Source organism: Argiope bruennichi, chromosome 9, assembly GCF_947563725.1.
Source record: "Argiope bruennichi chromosome 9, qqArgBrue1.1, whole genome shotgun sequence".
NCBI lineage: Eukaryota > Metazoa > Arthropoda > Arachnida > Araneae > Araneidae > Argiope > Argiope bruennichi.
In genome coordinates, this window is record NC_079159.1 from 89,885,858 (window position 1) to 89,904,429 (window position 18,572).

General features: G+C 28.8%; 1 protein-coding gene across 2 annotated transcripts; it reads left to right on the forward strand.

Annotated features, from left to right (window-relative positions):
• The first annotated feature begins 325 nt into the window (after window positions 1-325).
• LOC129984444 (uncharacterized) lies at window positions 326-14,848 on the forward strand. 2 transcript variants are annotated; one of them, XM_056094327.1, is made up of 4 exons: window positions 326-421; window positions 6,221-6,328; window positions 9,075-9,114; window positions 14,636-14,848. In XM_056094327.1, the coding sequence occupies exons 2-4, from the start codon at window positions 6,238-6,240 to the stop codon at window positions 14,751-14,753; spliced, it is 249 nt and encodes an 82-aa protein (XP_055950302.1). In that variant the 5' UTR covers window positions 326-421; window positions 6,221-6,237; the 3' UTR covers window positions 14,754-14,848. The 2 variants fall into 2 exon arrangements, with proteins under 2 accessions (XP_055950302.1, XP_055950301.1); XM_056094326.1 differs by lacking the exon at window positions 14,636-14,848 and adding an exon at window positions 11,240-11,527 and having other exon boundaries at window positions 329-421.
• The last annotated feature ends 3,724 nt before the right edge of the window (window positions 14,849-18,572 follow it).

Below are 18,572 nucleotides of genomic sequence, written 5' to 3' on the forward strand. Positions count from 1 at the left end.
TAGTTAAATATGAAGATTTAAATACGTCTAGAGATTTACAATTTGTTGCAAAAGCCAAAGAAATTTGGAAACTGATAACATTTGGCTGTCCTTTCCTTACAGTATTTTTGATATTTTCCCTTGATAAATTAAAAATGTCTTTCAATTGATTTTATTTCTATTTAATACGTGGAATGTCAAATTTGATTGGCATGCAATTTTTTTTCAATCAACTGCAACATCTGCTGAAAGTATCTTCTTTCCTGACGTCTTTATTACAAATTATGTTCTCGAAATGTTTTTGTCATGATATTTTTTTTATGCATTTCTCCTGAAAATATAGGGCTGGAGAAGATCCATTTGTTTCAAACCGCCTTTGAATATCTTAACATCTAGCGACCTGCTTGGAAACGAGAACTCAATTTACATTACAGCGTCGGCGGTAAGACTTCATTTTCTTTACCTGATTTTTAGTAATAGTACATTACAGATAATATGCATTACATATTTCAGTAATAATTTTTTTAAGCTTTCCCACTTGTTTGTCGTTAAACTGGCGATTTGATGATTTCAGAAATTTTATTTTCTACCGATTCTTATTTTCGGATATAAGATAATGGATTCCCGATTTTTAGACCACCATGAGTCCGATATAAAATGCCACCGATTTTTTTAATGTCTTTCTGTCTACCAGGAAATCTGCTTGTAGAGGATTATTCAAAAAACGCTGTATAAATGAAATTCAATATTTAAGATTTATACCAAAACTATAGATTTCTTTCAAATTTACTACCAATTCTTTCAACTGCAAATATATTTTCTTTTGCTTGTCTATATTTAAACGCACTAACTCAAAAACGCATAAGTTAGATAAATGGAATTTAATATGTGGTATTATTAGTAGAATTGCAATAAACATCAAATCAAAATAAGACCTTTATACCAAAATTTTAATTTGTTCTTAATCTTTCAATGGATAGATTGTCTGTTCTCAGGTACATGAATGTTCAAAACACATATTCGTTTCTCTACACCGAACGACGAAATTAAACACAAAAATTCATTTTGCACAAGTATATAAGAAAGTAGAAAGGGAGCGTTCTCGTTGCTCTCTGAAAAATTTAATGTATTGCTACATCTTTCTTTATTAAATTTTTTACCCTAATTTATAATACTTAATATGAAATCACCAAGCATGAGAATTTTACAATATTTACTAAGCATAGATTCATTGCAAAAGTAGTTCATAATTATACTAGCAACCAATTGGTTCGCCCAAATTACTAACTTTTTAAACTGTTAAATATAGAATGCATTTACTTTAAAATTTCCTTTATTTACTACAAATCAGTTTACTACAAATGAATGCGCATGTAAATTAAAAATTCCTCTCGACAAGTTGGAAGGAAAACATTACTTATGATTTAAATTATTCTTTTCAAATTCCATTCAATTCTTAAACGAAAACAACGAAATATCGTATAATAAAGCAACCATAGATAATGATTTTATTGCTAACGCATACTTCAGCATTTATTCCAAAACAAATAAGATAAAGGAAATAAATATTACACATACAAACTCGTTCGTTACAAAGTTAATGCTATTTAAAAGCTTTGGTGTTTCTAGGCAAGTGCTAAAAGATTATATCAACCGGCAAGTACTAAAAATTTATTGTCTACGTTTTAAAATTTTTGAAGATATTAATTTATCATTTACAGCTTTTCTTCTTTTAATTAACTGCATAAAATAATGTTTTGTGCTTAAAATTAAGAATTTATTTTTCATTTATATAGGGGTAAAATATCGTCTGCTTTTTTCTTAATTAATATTCGAATTTAGATCTTATTTATTGCACTTTTGAGCACTTCAATTACGATAATTTATTGGAATAAAGCGAATTATTTTTTATTTTAACTTACTATTTGTGTTCAGACTATAACAATTATTTTTTTAATACAATATACTTTCAATAATGAGGCAGAGAACAGACTAGAAGACCATTGATTAACAAAACTTCCAAATTAACGAGGTTCATTTAAAAATACATGTTATGTATTTTTTACAAAACATGTGATGTATTTATTTATATTACAAAAATTATGTTTATTGCATAAAAGTTTCAAAATTATATAGACATTATTCAACGCTCAATAAGTATTATAAGATATTAAGATGGCTTATTTTACGCCTTGACAATTTACAGTCAATTGGTTGATCGCTCTAATAATCGGTTTCAAGATAAGTGTTTTCTTTTTATAGCAGGACATTAAATCTGTTCTACAGTATTCCATTATATTTAAAGAAACATTTTACTACCTGAGAAATAAATACTTATAAAATTTCAAGTGTGTGATCCTAATGTCTAAGGAAATTTTCATTTTTGTCACGAAAAAATATAATTTCAGAAATTAATTTGGTTTACTTTAAAAAGTGAAATAAAATCAAAACAATCATGCTTACTTCCTTTGTTTCCAAGATAAATATTATAATAAAATGCATTAAAAAAGCTAAAACAGGTGGCACTTCTGGATTTTTTTGGCTGGTTATTTTTACATACTGTTGGCATGAAATATTTCAGTTCATTTTTTAAAATTTAATTACTTCTCAGTAAACTATTAAACACAACTACAAGCACATTTAGACAATTACAAAGTAAAAAAAAAATATTACGCTTAGAATGTTTTATTTTACTTTCAAACAGGTAAAACAAATCATGTTAAAAATAGCATAAGTTAGGAATTTAAAATTACTTTTGAGCTCCTAATTTCTAAACAATTGCTGCTATCGAAAACCATCTTATGCAAAAATTGTTCGTTTTAATGAGGGCATATTCGTTTAAATGATTTATTTTTCTACAATCAATCATTATCTATCTTCAAGTTATGACGGAATAAAAATTTCCCGTTTCCCATCATTTTTGACCTTTTGAAGTAGATGACCCATCTATGAACATTTCTTAGATTTTATTTTCATTATAGAGATAAACCAGGCCAGTCAAAATCCAATGAAAATTATTTACATTATGTGTCAACAAGATGACATGGGCACAAAATAACATATAAACTTTTTAACAAAGGTTAGTTTTAAATTCTAGAAACCATGATCGATGAAGATCTGCTGCAATTTCTCCGAAGTCGTGTCATGAGAACCATTGCAATAGGTAGTCTTCCTATAAGGAATCTACCTAAAAATGTATATTGTAAAAAAATTAAAGTGAAAGTGAAAATCTTGTTTCGAAGTTAATATCCAAGGAGGGCAATTTTTTAAATCTTAATTTTAAAATTGGCAAAAGCACACGATTAAACGATCTGATAAATAAATTTGAATTTCATTATAATATTAAAAATTTTTACAAATTGAATGTCAAATTAAATTTTAACAATTCATTAGAAATAAAGAAAAAATGGAGCGGAAATGAACTTGATTTTAAAAGGTAATTTTTTGAATCTTAAATGCAAAACCCCTTTTTGATGAGATTATAATTCAAGGAAGGAATGAACAAATTTTCATAGGCAAGCAATAGCGATTACTTATCTAGTTACGGTTTTCCTTATTTTCGGCTCTACTATTTGATACCTATTTCTATAATCTTGATTTCTTCTATATCTTCTTCCTTCCTCTAATTGAAGTAAGCTTTCGGTGACACTTGACTAATTGAATTAAGCTGTCGGCGAATGTTAGCATTTCAAATAATATTTTGCAATTCTATTTATTAATTAAATAAAGCGTTAAATTAAGTAATTCTGTAAAAGCATTCATTTGAGCAATCAAAAACATTCATGCGGTGATTTGACGTTTAACTTTTATCATTGCACAATAAAAGAGCAATTTCTGTACTATGTACGTAAGCGTTTTATACGCATAGATTGTTTTAAATGAACACAGAATAATATATTGTTAAAAAGACTGTTATAAACGTTGAAAAATCTGATAAGATGAATAAAATAAATCTATAAAAATATTTTGTAGAACTAACCAGTTAATATTAGATATAATGAGTTAAATAAGGACTTATTAGTATTAATTAGTATTGTAATATAATATTAGATTATATTTAATATTGTTGAATTAAAACGGCTTATTAAATAAGCGACATCTGTAGATTCTTCTTCAATCATTCTTTAAAAAGAAACTACTAAGAATCTAATTCAAAGAGTATAAATTATCTTCTCCTCAAATCGTTAACCTTTTAAGTTAAAATTTCAATTCTTAAAAGCACTATTATGAGCCTAAAAACTCCATGTTTTTTTTCCATGCCCAATTTTATGTAGCTAGACTCTAGAAACAAGACTCAAAGAAATTTTTTACCGAATGCTAAAACTAAAATTGCTTTTAACCGGATTTTTTAGAGTATAATTAATTGGGCTTAAAGTTAAAATTTTCTACAAATGAAATATAAAAACTATGATTTAGAAGTATATGTTTCACTTTTTCTTACATACTTATAGAAATAGAGTCAGGCGGAGTTGTGGGTACAGCGGTTAATAAAAATAATGTTGCAAATCATTTTATCAATGCTAAAACGTTAGAATATATTAAAACATGATAATTAAATCAAAAAATAAGCGATAAGCATTCTTAAATTTAAATTACTTTTCTTTCATAAAACCGCATGTTAGAATTTCAAATATTTCATAATATATTGAACTTTTATGAACAAATTAAAACATATTTCATCAAAAATATCGTTTCTAATGTGATTTCTGTTGCTGATTTCTAGAGAAATTTCATCAGAATTCTGTGAATAAGACGCTATTATCATTTTAAAGCAAAATGGCACTTAGTTGATTTCTTAGGCCATTTTCGATAAAATTCATGTTTGAAAGCATCTTTGAGCAAAAATATGTCTTCTGAAAATCATCAGAATACCAAATATATGTTTTAATTCATATCAGTTCAGTTATTTGATGATGCAACGGTTTCTTCTGGTTTTCGCGTCACTGATAACGATGGAACTGCTATCTTTAAAAGAAAGGATTTACTGCTAAACAAAAGTATTAAGAAGGCAAAACAGTGAAATTATATTCATTATTTTCTTCTACTTAATTTTAATATTTTATTTTATCATGCATATATTATTTACTTGCTTAAAAAAACATAGGGCATAGGTTCCGAAATCTGAAACTGTTACGTCTGAACTAGAATGTCTCGTTGTTTTAATATAAAATGCTTGATAAACAAGTAACAAATAATTATTCTTTACCAGCATGCTGTTCAAAAAGTTTATAACTTGTGCGAAAAATGCTGAAATTTTAATGCATCATCAACTGATATTGACAGAAATTAAAATTGTTGAACTTATGATTACTGTGTCACACTTACTATATATCATCCCACTTCCTCATTCATGATTTGCATACGGAAATGGTAGCAAGTAAACTAATAAATTGTATAAAGAACTTAGCTTCGTTCTACGATTTATAGAAATGTAACAACAGACTATGCAGTAAGAAACTTTTGAGACTTTCATATCTGTAAAATTCACACAAAAAAAAAATAGTTTTTTTTTCTCCCCTTATTTTCCGAAACTTTTTACAAAATAGTTCTTTAAAATGTACAAATATAAAGCGCAAGATTCCAGTAACACAATAAACCTAACTGTCTCGTGAAATAATGCATTTAAATAAATGTGATTTATTAATGTTATTGAAAAAACATTAAAATATATTCTACTTTAATTATATCTATACTATATAAATTATACAATATTCTCCATTCTTAACAACAAATAAAAAAGAACTTCCAATGGCACCACGTTAATGTCATCTGCAAATAATGACCTTTTTTCAAAGTCACCACATCGGTGTCATTGGTAAATAATGACCGGCATGCCAATGGTACCATGTTAACATCGTTCAGCATGAAAGTGTTATCATGAAGATTTATTTGCGAATTATTCGTAAAAATAGCTTTGCTGTACTTGATTCTACTTAATGACGATATTAACATTTAAAAACGCTGTGTGATTATGACAAAGTTTCTATGTCTAATTTTAACACAGACACTACATTAGATGTTATTAAACATTTAATGTTAGATTTTAATTCAGTAATGGGATCTAATGATTTAAATGACATTAAAAGCATCCATTGAAAGTCGCACAAAGGGATTTAAGAGTGATGTTAGCAAACGTTTGCAGTTGTTTGTAGGGTCTTTTTTAAATAAAATATTTGAATTGATAGATCTTTATTATATATTTTAAATACTTGAAAAATAATTGGTATTTTTATTTAAATAGGTTTGATTGTGAACAAGATGCAGAAATTAGCTATTGCACTCGTATTTATTTTGCTGGCAAATTTAGTCATAGGCTTTGAGTTAGAAAGAGGCGAGTCTGATTTTACAGGTAGGATGAAAAGATATTTCATTTATTTTTATTCAGCAAATTAATTAAAAAATACTTATTCTTATTTGCCATTCGCATGACGTGATACTTTCCTTAGACATGAGAATCAATCATTTCTCGATATTCTTTTAATATCGGTGGTTATTCCTATGATTTCAAAGCAAGATTTGTTTTTTGGAACATTGCGAGATGACGCTGTTATAGCTTTACATATAAATTGCATTTACCCACCTTTTCCATAGTATTTAAATATATTAACAAGAATTGTAGTAAAAATGTAAAAATATTTGAATCTTTGTTAGTAGATTCGCAATATTTTAGACTGGATTATCTGTGTTTATATTATTAAAAATTTACTGTTTTTTTGTAGTAAAATAATTTTGTACTAAAATAATGATCTAATATTGTTTCCTTGCACGTGAGCATAAATTCAATAACTAAAATAGTAAAAAAAAGTTTTAAAATATGTTTAAATTAAAAAAAAATATTAAAATTAGAGAAAAGTTTTTCGGAAATTAAATTGCTATCAGTGAAGTGATTTTAAAGTGGTTTAATAATAGTTTTAATATAACAATATGTTTATAAATCATTACCAAAAAACTTTACAATTTCAATTAATTTTTAAATGTAAATCTAATAAGAATGTTAATTCCTTTTTAGTGAGCGTTTAATATTAAAGTAGTAACAATTGCTAAATTAGGTAGCTATAGTTCCAATGATACAGCGTCTTGAACGATTTTTCCTCCATGCTAATTTCATGTCTCCATTTTCCGGATCAATCCCACAACTTTATGTAGAATAGGTAAAAGAAGTTGGGTGAGATTATTTAACACACAACACGAGCTCTGATGCTTATTACATCTAAAAAACCATAAATTTCGATGGAGACTGAAACCATAAACTAGGCTCAAGGAGGAGCAAATCACAACTTTTACATTTTTCTAACAGCTATTAATTTTTAAAAAAATCTATTCAAGAGAGTGGAATCTATTCAATTGCATTTTATGAAAATAACTGCTTTTAATATTTAATTTAACCCTTTCTAGGGCCGTGGGATGCTTCCCACCAAATTTATCAATCTTTGTATGAAATTATGTAGGGTGACATAAGTTCTGACAAATTTTTTTTAGTAAGTCAGAAACTTAGATGCTTCAGTTCTTTATCTCAGACAAAATGATGTGTCTTGATTTGTTACTTAATTATTAATTAACCAAATTAATTAAAATTAAATTTATCTAATAAGCTAAATGAATTCCTTTGCTTATTCTAATTTCAAGCCTAAAAATATTTTAACATAATATGACTAGAAAAAATGGCCCTTTAAAGGGTTAACCTAAATTTTAATTTTTGTAACTTTTTCACAAAGTATATGTTTATTTATTTATTATGAGTTGATTTCACAAATCTAAGTTTTTATTCAATTATATTTAAGCAAACTTAATTATATTAAGCATTTTACTTATAAATATTGCAATAAAAAGAAAGGGTATTGGGGAGATAGATATGAACATAATTATGCTTCAAAAACAAACATATTTTCTTAATATTTTATAATTCATATAATATACCTTTCTTACAAACTTATTTATTTGGAAATTAAATTAGCATTATTATTATTACTATTATTATTTCATCTTCCTTCCTGCGCCCTTCTTAAACCATTTCCATGTCGAAAATCAGCCTCTGATTTAAGAAATCCCTGAAACTTATTTAATAAAAAAATACTTATCGCGATAGAGTAACTTTTTCAATTTAATTCTTATGTTGGCTTCTTATAATGGTTAATATTCTGTGCAATTTCTTATAATGATGCTTCATACTGTGCAAGTTCGAGCATTAGAAATAATGTATATTGAATAATAATTATGCAACTTATTCATACACAGTCAAATATCGTCTGCATGACAAACCACTGCGATTATAAAATCGGATCTAAGGTTTATTACAAAATATGCATCATCGCTTTGTTCACCAAATCCCTCATATGAGGTATGATCCGTCATCAGAATGTGGTCACTACAATTGTGTCACCATTACTATACCCATTAGGGGAAGCAAGAATTCATCAACTGAATTGGTGACTTCTCATCCACGTACTCGTGATGTACTTCCAGAGAAACATTCCTTTATTCCTTTTTATACAAAATTTTCAATTTTCCTCTACATCAAATAAATATTATTTAATTTCTTCTATAAATTTTGACTATTGACTATTTAAAATTTTGCTCTACTATATTCTGAAATTTTATATTTAGTCACTTGAATTAAAAATGATGTAATCTCAGATATAAAGATATTTGTCAACTAATTTTAGAAATACATTTCTTTCATGAAACTGTTAGAGCAAGTTTCAAATGAAAATTGTATCTCGTTTATAAGTATTTATTTGGATCATTTATTTCAAATATGAGAATATTCAAATATTAGAACAATTTAAATGGTTTTCAAAATGATTTTTATAAAACAATATACATGGGGAAGGATAAAAACTATATTACTATATAATTGGGATAAAGGAAAAAGAACTTTTGAATTCAGAAATATACAAACGCTTGCAAATCTGTTACCATATGAAAGTCATAGAGTGACAATCACAGGAGGAATCGCGAAAAGAAAGTAAAGCGTATGAGAGAAGCATCACCTTATTTTGTGGAATCCAATCACTGCAGCGACACTCCTCTGACTTCCCTATACTTATGAATTCCTACCTTTGTGTTTGAAACTAAAATTTAATTTCTTGTTTCAGCACAACTCAGCGAATCTGAAACTGAAGTTGCAAGAGAGGAGTAAGTAGAATTAATTTTTAGTATTTATGTATTTGCATAAAACAGAGCATTTCCTAATAAGTAACAACCAAAATATAAATGCTGTATCGGAAAGAATCGAATAGAATATAAATCGAAATATAATGGCTTATTCGGGGTTTTATTTTGTATTAAAATAAGACTAATGCATTGACTGTTAAAAAATAACCTTCAAAAGCTCTCACTTTCGAATTGTGAATATAAAATTCCCCCTGCAGACCAGACCACTAACCATGTGATTTCTGTTCTTCTGATGTTATAAAAAATTACGTTTTCAACAATTTGCAAAGCACTCTTTTCTTTATAAATGTATTTGAAGACGGATATACTGAGATAATATTTACATATAGTAAATAATCTTACTTGGATTACCAACTGACCTTGTTATTAAAAACATTAAGTAATTCATTTGTACTTTTATATTTATAATGTGAAATTAAATTTATCCTACAAAATAATTTCCAAATTAAACTGTCATTTTTAAAAAATCGTTGATAAAATTAAAGATTACAACAAATAACTACCATAAACCAAGCAAAATGTTTAAAATCGTGAATTTTTAGATGCCTTTTTAGATTAAATGATTAGTCCCAAAAATCAAAAATAAATTTCAGATGTATCTACTTTTAAATTATAAAGATGAATAAACTTTCAGTTACGTCAAATGAAGCTTCAAAATTTGGCAGCAAGTAAATTAAATCGACAGAACTGTAGATGAATGAAAGAACTTCTTATTACACTAAACAATAAATTTTAATTGCTTTTTAAACAAATACGGCATCAAAATAAAACAAGGGTAATATCTAAAATTTAAAAAAATCCAATAACACTTATAACTGTGACAATATTAGAAAATATTTTAAATATAATCATACGCAGACAAAAATCATTTTATCTGATGATGATGTGTCCGCGTTACAACGGAAAAGGGGTGCAGCAGCTTCTGAGGGTAAAGACCTCTGAGCACCCGAGGGCAGAAGTCTGACTTCTAGCTCATATGAAAATGAAACTCACACATTCGCTTATACAATCCCTTTTTATAGGGGGGGGGCTCTTCCACACGCCTCACAGATAGAACACTGGGTGAAGAACAACCATGCCCGAACCAGGACTCGAATCTGGGAGGCCCAGATCACCGGGAAGACGCGCTACCCCTAGACCAGGACGCCGGCTAATCATTTTATATAGAAAAAATTATCTAAATAAACTCTTAATTTACCCCTTTTCACCCGTAAAAGTAATTCGATGCATAATTATACATTTAATACTAGGACTTCTTATAGCTCCGAATATATATTGTTTTAAGTCGAATTTTCCCGAAAAATTAATCTACATCTTCTTCTTATTATTATGTAAGTATTTTTAATAATCAACATTAAAAAAAATAAAGAAACAAAACGTAAAATGGTGCACCATATTGAATAGTGCCCTAGAGGAGGCATCCAAGTGTGCAAAGGGTTAATATCCCGTCATCTGTTCCATTCTACTTTTGGTATTTAAAATTTTTTTTCTTGCAAAATTAATTCGGTAATTAGATTTTTTCATTTTGTTGTTATCGTGTTAAAATATATTTGAGCAGTCGAAGTGACAAACTGCCTCTGAAAAGATTTTACACAAAATTTGATAGAAATCTGCAAATTTGTTGTAAAAACCGCATTCAAAATTTCAGCTATCTAGCTGAAATCGTTTTTGAGTTATCTTTGTCACAGACAGAAAGACGGCTGGACATTTTCGAAAAATGTATTTTTCGAGCTCACGCGGAGATTCGTCAAAATCTCGAGTTCGAATTTTTTGACGATTATTATACTTTCTATATATTACTTATACGAGAAAGTAAAAAAAAATAAAAATAATAATAAATAAAAAGATAAAGAGTTGAATGACTAGACAAAACGCACTTTTTTCTCTGCATTGACGTCACACATATTTTTATTTTTTAATTAATATTTCTGTTAGATTTCAGCTTTCCAAATTGCCAGCTGACAATCTTTTAAATTGTGTTATTCCGGTTTTTAACTATACAAACAGATGAGTCATGCGAGTTAAATTGTAAATCCTTGCTTTCTTTTTATACTACACATCTGACTTATTAATATTACTGTTCCAGAACATGCAGGAAAGAAGGTCAAAGCTGTGACAGCTCTCGTAAATGCTGTGAAGGTTATGGCTGCCATGTCCTCGTCATAGGGTTAGGATACATGGGCAGCATCCGGTGCGGCAAGCTCAGAAATACAAAAAATTAAATCCATTGCTCAAAAGATCGTTGCAAACTGGAACAATACAGGAACTATGTCAAAGAAACTCATTTGTAAATTTAAAATCTCGATATTATTGAAATAGGAGCCTTCTTCCATGTACTGATTTGTTGCTAGAATAAATAAAATTTAAAAAAATATGGCACTTTGTTTGGAATATATTATATGCTTAATTTGATTTATTTCTTCATGCCGAAAATACAATTTTCCGATTAGACTTTTTTTTTCAAACAGTCTAAGAGAAAAAATAAGGAATACGGGATAGGAATAGGGAATCTAAGAGACAGAGAAATAAGGAACAGGAAAAAGTAAAGATCATTGCTTTAAAAAAAAAAATACGCAATTGCAAATTATTTATTAAATATTGCTTACAATATTAATAATTAATAAAACTTGTAATTCATACAAGTATAAATTACAGGAATCGTGCCAATATGCTACTAGATGAGACTTTTCCCATTTATTATGTAAACATTCGATAGTAGATAACATCAATATAAAGCGTTTGGTATTTTTGTTGTATTACTGTATGATTTGCATCGATTAGTTTGATTTTAGGAGTAATCTAAATTTTATTAATAAAAGTAATATATTTTAATCTCAGGATCAACGTTTATTTTGTTGCAGCTTTGAAGCATAGTTAGCTTTTTAATGAATTTCTGGATAAATTTGTTTATCAACTGGTAAATTGTGGTTAATAATGACCTGAAGATCTCATTGGTTTATACACTTTATCGGATATTGAGACTTGTTTATGCAATTGCGGGCATTATCAAATACATATTGAGATACAATTCTTCTTTAATAATCCATGGTAGAAAAATTCTATTATTGCATTATCATATTTATTTTATTTTTGAAAAAGAGGTTTTCCGTATCGTTTTCAGAAATGAACTCGAAATCCATGAGATGAACTTTTGATTTACGCAGTATATTGCATGTAGTTTCTAAATATTTCGAAAAAAAAAAGTAGCATGTGTTACTTTGTAACTACATGCTACTTTTTGTAAAAAAGCAAGTAATTTTTAAATAATATTTCAAAAAAAAAGTTATAAACAATATTTTGGAAAAGAGTCATTTTCGTAACTCTTTTCTAATATAAAAGCTCAAATATCTTCAAATTACGATAAGTGATAATTGCTAAATAAATGATTAAAATAATCAACTTTAATAATGGTTAATTATTTACTAATCACAATTGGTAAACGATTTTTCATTTGGCATAATATTCAATTAAATAATATTTTAACCGAATGGTATGACGACAAAGACAACTCCAATGACTGTATTTCGCCTTTTGAAATTTTTAAAAGTAATATGGGCTTTACATTATATTTTACATCGTTCTTTTAAGAGAATCGCTACATACTATATAAAAATACTTCAAATTTGCAAAGTTTAATTTTAAAAGTCTCTCTATTATTATTATTATATATATTTGCAAAATAAACATTTTACTTTTCGTCGTTCGAATTTGAATATTTTGCGTTTTAGTAATACCATAATTTGTTGTTACGTATATGCGTAATTTTTTTTTAAATATGGTCAGAAGCTATTTGGAGAAAGAAACTATTTACAAAAAAAATAATCGAAAAATATATTCGCAGTCTTCATATACTAGCACAGGGAATCCTTTTTCACTAAAAACCGCTGAAAGACATTTTGCTAATTATATGTCATCTAAGTTTTATCTAAAACGTAACCTAGAGAAGCAAATTGTGTCACTCAAAAGATTTGAAAAAAGAATACCTTGAGGTAACGAGGTTACTTAGTATATTTTTCACAGTTTCGAGAAATATCAGGCCGGAAAATAATTATTCCAATTTGTTTAATTAATTCTTTGTAATTGAAAATATTTGATATATATATTTTCTATATATGTCATGAAATATTTTATTAAAATAAATAATCAACAACTGAAAAGCGATTTTTTTGGCGGCACTTTAGGCGTAAATAACTTCTCGCTACAAAAATACTCCTCTCTGCAAGGTTGCATTGTAAAGATCGACATCTAAGATACTATCTGCAACATAAATTGTTGATATTAGAAAGAGTCAAAATTAGGGCATGAAAATTACTTTTCAGCCCTTAACTTCTAAGATATTTCAGTTATCGAAATACTTTAATTGCAGAAGTTGTTCATCTTAATGAGGCACTCATTTGGCTGATTGGATTTATTTTTCTATCTTTAAACGGAAATTTCAACCGCCCACTATTTCCACCCTCTTTGAGCTAGATGGGCCATTTACGAACTCGTCCGAAATATTTACATTTCTAGCAACCTATTGCAAGCCAATTAAAATCCAAACAAAATTACTCTAGTCATCCTGTTCACAAGATAACAGGGGGAAAGCGTGATACGCAAATATATGTATACAAACTTTTGAACGAAGGATGGTTTTGGGTTATAGGAGTTATGATCAAAGAAGAACTGAAGACATTATCCCGAATGAAGTCATGTCATGAGAACCATTGCAATAGGTAGTCTTCCTCTAAGAATCTAACTAAAACAGCCCGTATTGCGACAAAGCCCGTATTTAACAAATGTGAATTGTCAATTTAACAAGTTAATTAACGTGAATTAAAAAAGAAATTTTTAAAGAGTACCCAAAGAAACTTGGATAGTATAAATTTATGAGTTTGAGACATGACAAAATGATGAATACAAATTTTTAATTACTAATCGAATCAATTTACCCTCAAATAATGCTCGATTTTTCATGTAAAATTCACCCATACAATTCCAATGTTTGTATAACTAAAAATGCAATATGAAATACTGTTTAATATATGTGTTTGTAAAATATATGATGTTTAGTTTAGTTTAGTTCTATTAACGTCCCGTTGTAAAGCAACACTAGGGCTAGTTTGGGACGGACGTTGTAATTTTGAACCACGGTCAGATGACGAGGACGACACCTGAGCTGGCACCCCCCTCTCCACGCCACACCAGCGGGAGGGCGTTTGGCATGACAGATTTAACGTGCAACAGACTCCCTTACACGACGGTTCTTCGGTGGAATCGAGTCTCAAATCTGAAACCCTTCGGCTCACAAGCCGAGACCTTACCACCAGGCCACAGCGGCCTATAAAATATATGAAAAAGAATTCCCCCAGAGAATACTTCCGATTTAAAAATGACTTAAATGAAGCTTAATATTTTTAAGTATCTTCATCAGGTACAAACATTTAAAAAATACTGTAGTAAAACCATTTAATTTGCAAGTCGCTTTTTCCTTTCTTTACAGACGATGTAGGAAACATCTTTGGACATGTAATCCTCCTGCACGGTGCTGCGCTGGTTATTCTTGCATCAGAGATATAAGCGGAATCCTCAGATGTCAAGAACATCCTTTTTGGAGATAGTAAAATGTAGAATAATTCGTGCCATCGTCTTGTAAAAAATGTTTCATTTGATTTTTTTTTTTGAAGTCAGTAAATGAAACAATTTTCCAAACATATTACTTTTTTTTTTGAAAATAAAGCAAAAATGAGAACTAATTTTAGCCCTTTAAAGTGCCATTTTTTTCTAGTCATTATGTTAAAATATTTTTAGGTTTGAAATTAGAATAAGAAAAGGGATTCATTTAGCTTATTAGATAAATTTAATTTGATTAATTAATTTGGTTAATTAATAATTAAGTAACAAATCAAGACTCATCATTTTGTCTCTGAGATAAAGGAACTGAAGCATCTAAATTTCTGACTTACTAAAAAAATGTGTCAGAACTTATGCCAACCTACAGAATTTCATACAAAGATTGATAAATTTGGTGGGAAGCATACTTCCCGCGGCCCTAGAAAGGGTTAATATCAACCACAATATCCTATGTGTTCTTTTTACGACTGCATAATGTTTAATTAATGTACATAGTTAATCTTCGTCTTTGCTTATAAAAAAGATGAATATGTATTTGTGCGTGATTTCGTTGGAATTCTACAGGTTAGAGCCTTTGACCTAAAGCTATCAAACTTGGCACATGTATAATTTGGAGAAAAAAAAAAGGTAAAACTCGGAGCGGTTTTTTTAAAAAAATTTAATTTGAGTTTTAATAGACTAAATTAAGCGTTTTTTTTTTTTTTTTTTTTTTTTTTTTTTTTTTGCAATAACGTACGAAAATACCACAGCACAAAAATTATTTTTACATCGTCTTAAAATTCAAAAAATAACCTCATTTCACGTATCAACTGGAGGTTATTAAGTTTTTTTCAGCACTCTTTAAAATTTTATATTTAACTAAGTATTTATTCACTATTTGTTTTAATTCGGGTTTATTGAATGGTTTTGATTTGAGAGTTCGTGAACATTATGCATCCTACGAAAGGTCAAAACGAAGGTCAAATAAAGAGAGAATTTCAAGATGGAGGGTGAGGCAAAGCCCAGACACACTAAAGTATATCTGAAATATTGTTTATATGATAACAGCTCTTTTAGAGTGGCACATCTACTATTCTTTTAAGCAGTTTAAGTATGAAATTTTGAGAAACTGTTACAACAAATCAATAAGTGTTAAGTCTTTTTCCATATAATTGGTTTCAGTATCTCACCTGTAACTAATTCAAAATTTAGATTTAACAGTTATTTTTTAAAAAAATGATAAAATAATGATAATTTTTCTCACACAATATTATTTATATGTAGAATAGGCCATTTTCATTAAATTATAAATCAACTTATCTTTCTAGAATTATAAAACTTCCAGATTGAAAATTGGGGCTTTTATTAGAATTTAAAAATGATACTTTGAATAAATTCGAGCTTTTATCTTTTAAACTAAAGGAAAGCAAAAAAATTAAATTGTCCTGAAAATGACGTAGAAAAAAATCTCATCTCAATGCCCCGATGAACTGCTTATTTAATAGTCCGTCCTTAACTGGCACCTAGACATGATTTGAATTTTAATTCATCCTTCTCTCAAATGCTACGGAACATGCAATTATTTATATATTTGCAATTGGTTTTTAAAAATAAAAACACATTGACGTTTTATCTTTATGTAGTTCCTTTACACTGATGGCCGCCCAGAATCAGTATCTTCAATGCCTTTTCTTACTATACAATATTATATTTCAAAAACATGTAATAACCTTACAAAATTTTTTTGAAATTATTAAACCTGAAAAAGTAGATTATGTTGAAACATGCGTGAATTTTCACAGAAATAAAAGTAATGTATTGCTTTTAAAGTCTTATAGAAAATCATTAAAATTCTTCACGTAAATTACACGTGAGTTTTTTTGGTTGGTAAAACTATTAAAGGAGATTATTTTATCATTTATTCATTATGAATATATATTGCCAAAATTGAATTCAGGAGAGGATGCAAATTACCCGTTCTCTGCATATCGTGCTGCCATCTATCGCCGAGGACAAACATACGAACGATTCGATGCATTTTTAAAAATGTTAAACAATCGATTCGTCTCCTACTGTTGCATTTCGTCTGATGTACTGTCTGAAAAGGAAATTAGATTGTAAAGTACCGAAGTAAGGGGTGTTGAAACACTTTATATGTAAATCTTTTTACTGGTTGAAAAATTTTAAATGAGGGAAATCAAAAAGAAGTGTGCAGGATCTCACTTTTTTTTTTGTGTGTGTTTTCATAGAATAAATGTAATTTCTCCATACTACGCGTCTTTTTCATTTTTCCTTCTGTTAAGGGCCGACTTTTGGCGTCAAGCTGATAGTCGGCAGTTTCTAGTGCCGCAATAGAGGCGCGCCGAATCCCTCAGGGAAAAGAGAAATTCCCATTAAAATAAAAGTACACTCTATTATTGCATAGATCAGGTATATATAGCCATATTTCGTTACTTTCTAGGGCCTTAAGTTATTAATAACATATAACTACAAAAAATATTTTGTTTTATAGTTCGGCTTTAAATGGCACCTGGGCATAATACGATTCTTTAATTCCCCCTTTTCCCGAAAATGGTTGACAAAGTGAAGGGCTACAAAATATATCATTATTTTTTTGCATTTTACTTTTAAAAATAAATCATACCAAAGTTTTGTCTTCATGTTTTCATTATAGAAAAATAACTTATTGATATAAAGGTACACGACATATTCAAGGGCGTTTCGGGGGGGGGGGGATTTAATAAATACTATAGAAAAAGGCGAGAGTGATCTTTTAGATTTTCGGAAAGGATACACTTTTCGATCGTAACATTTTCTATTGTATATGAAAATGTCGAGACACCTCATGCCTGGCTCATGCCTGGTGAACTAATTAATCTTGGCTGATTATCAGTGAGCAGCATATGCTTTATCTGAGAACTTGTTATTATCAGAAAGATAAAGAGCAGAATATCCCTGGAACCAAGATAAAAGAAATCACCAATAAATTATTAACTCAATGAGACCGTACTCGTCCCAAAACGCCCAGTTACGCTCGTCCCCAAACGCTAACGCCCAGTTAGCTTTGCACTGTTTAGGTGAACTCATTAAGTCTAGTTGTAAGCACTGATATAGGTAGTTTCAGGCGTGTAATTGAAATCTAGGAATGAAAAGTAATTATGAATGAAAGGTACTACTTATATGAATAAAAAAACGATTTCCATTCCGTTTTCGTGTATTGAAAATTACCCCGGCTCTGGAGGCACTGAAATTCACACATTAATCGGTCTTGTAAACTTAAAAAGAATTGAAATGAGAACAAATGAATTCAAAACTTGAATGTACTCGGAGCCAGTCCTTAGAATAGATACTTTTTTTATTTCACCTATTCAGATTCTATAATTCCCTTCGCGATGGTTAGCTTTGCACTGCTTAGGTGAACTCATTAAGTCTAGTTGTAAGCAATAATACCAAGAGATTAATCTACATAATTTGCTATTATCCGAGAGCAAACAGATGAGGGACGGAATATCTTTGAGGTCTAGACCAAAGAGCACAGGGACAGACCAGTGTATAGATAGAATATTGTCTGGAACAAAAAGTGGCAACTTTAAAGACATCAGGTGATCCTCCTCAGTTTTCTCATTAGCAATGTTACCGAGTACAGGTAATTCGCAAATAATCATATAAATTGTTTGATGATATGATGCTTCTGATTCTGCCTTATGATCTACTTGATTAAAAAAATTTTTTTTTTATCAAATCGCCAATAGAAAAAAGTATTCATCTTATACAAAGTATTGATTTTAATTTTTGGAAAGTTTTTTTTTTACAATCGTAAATTTAGT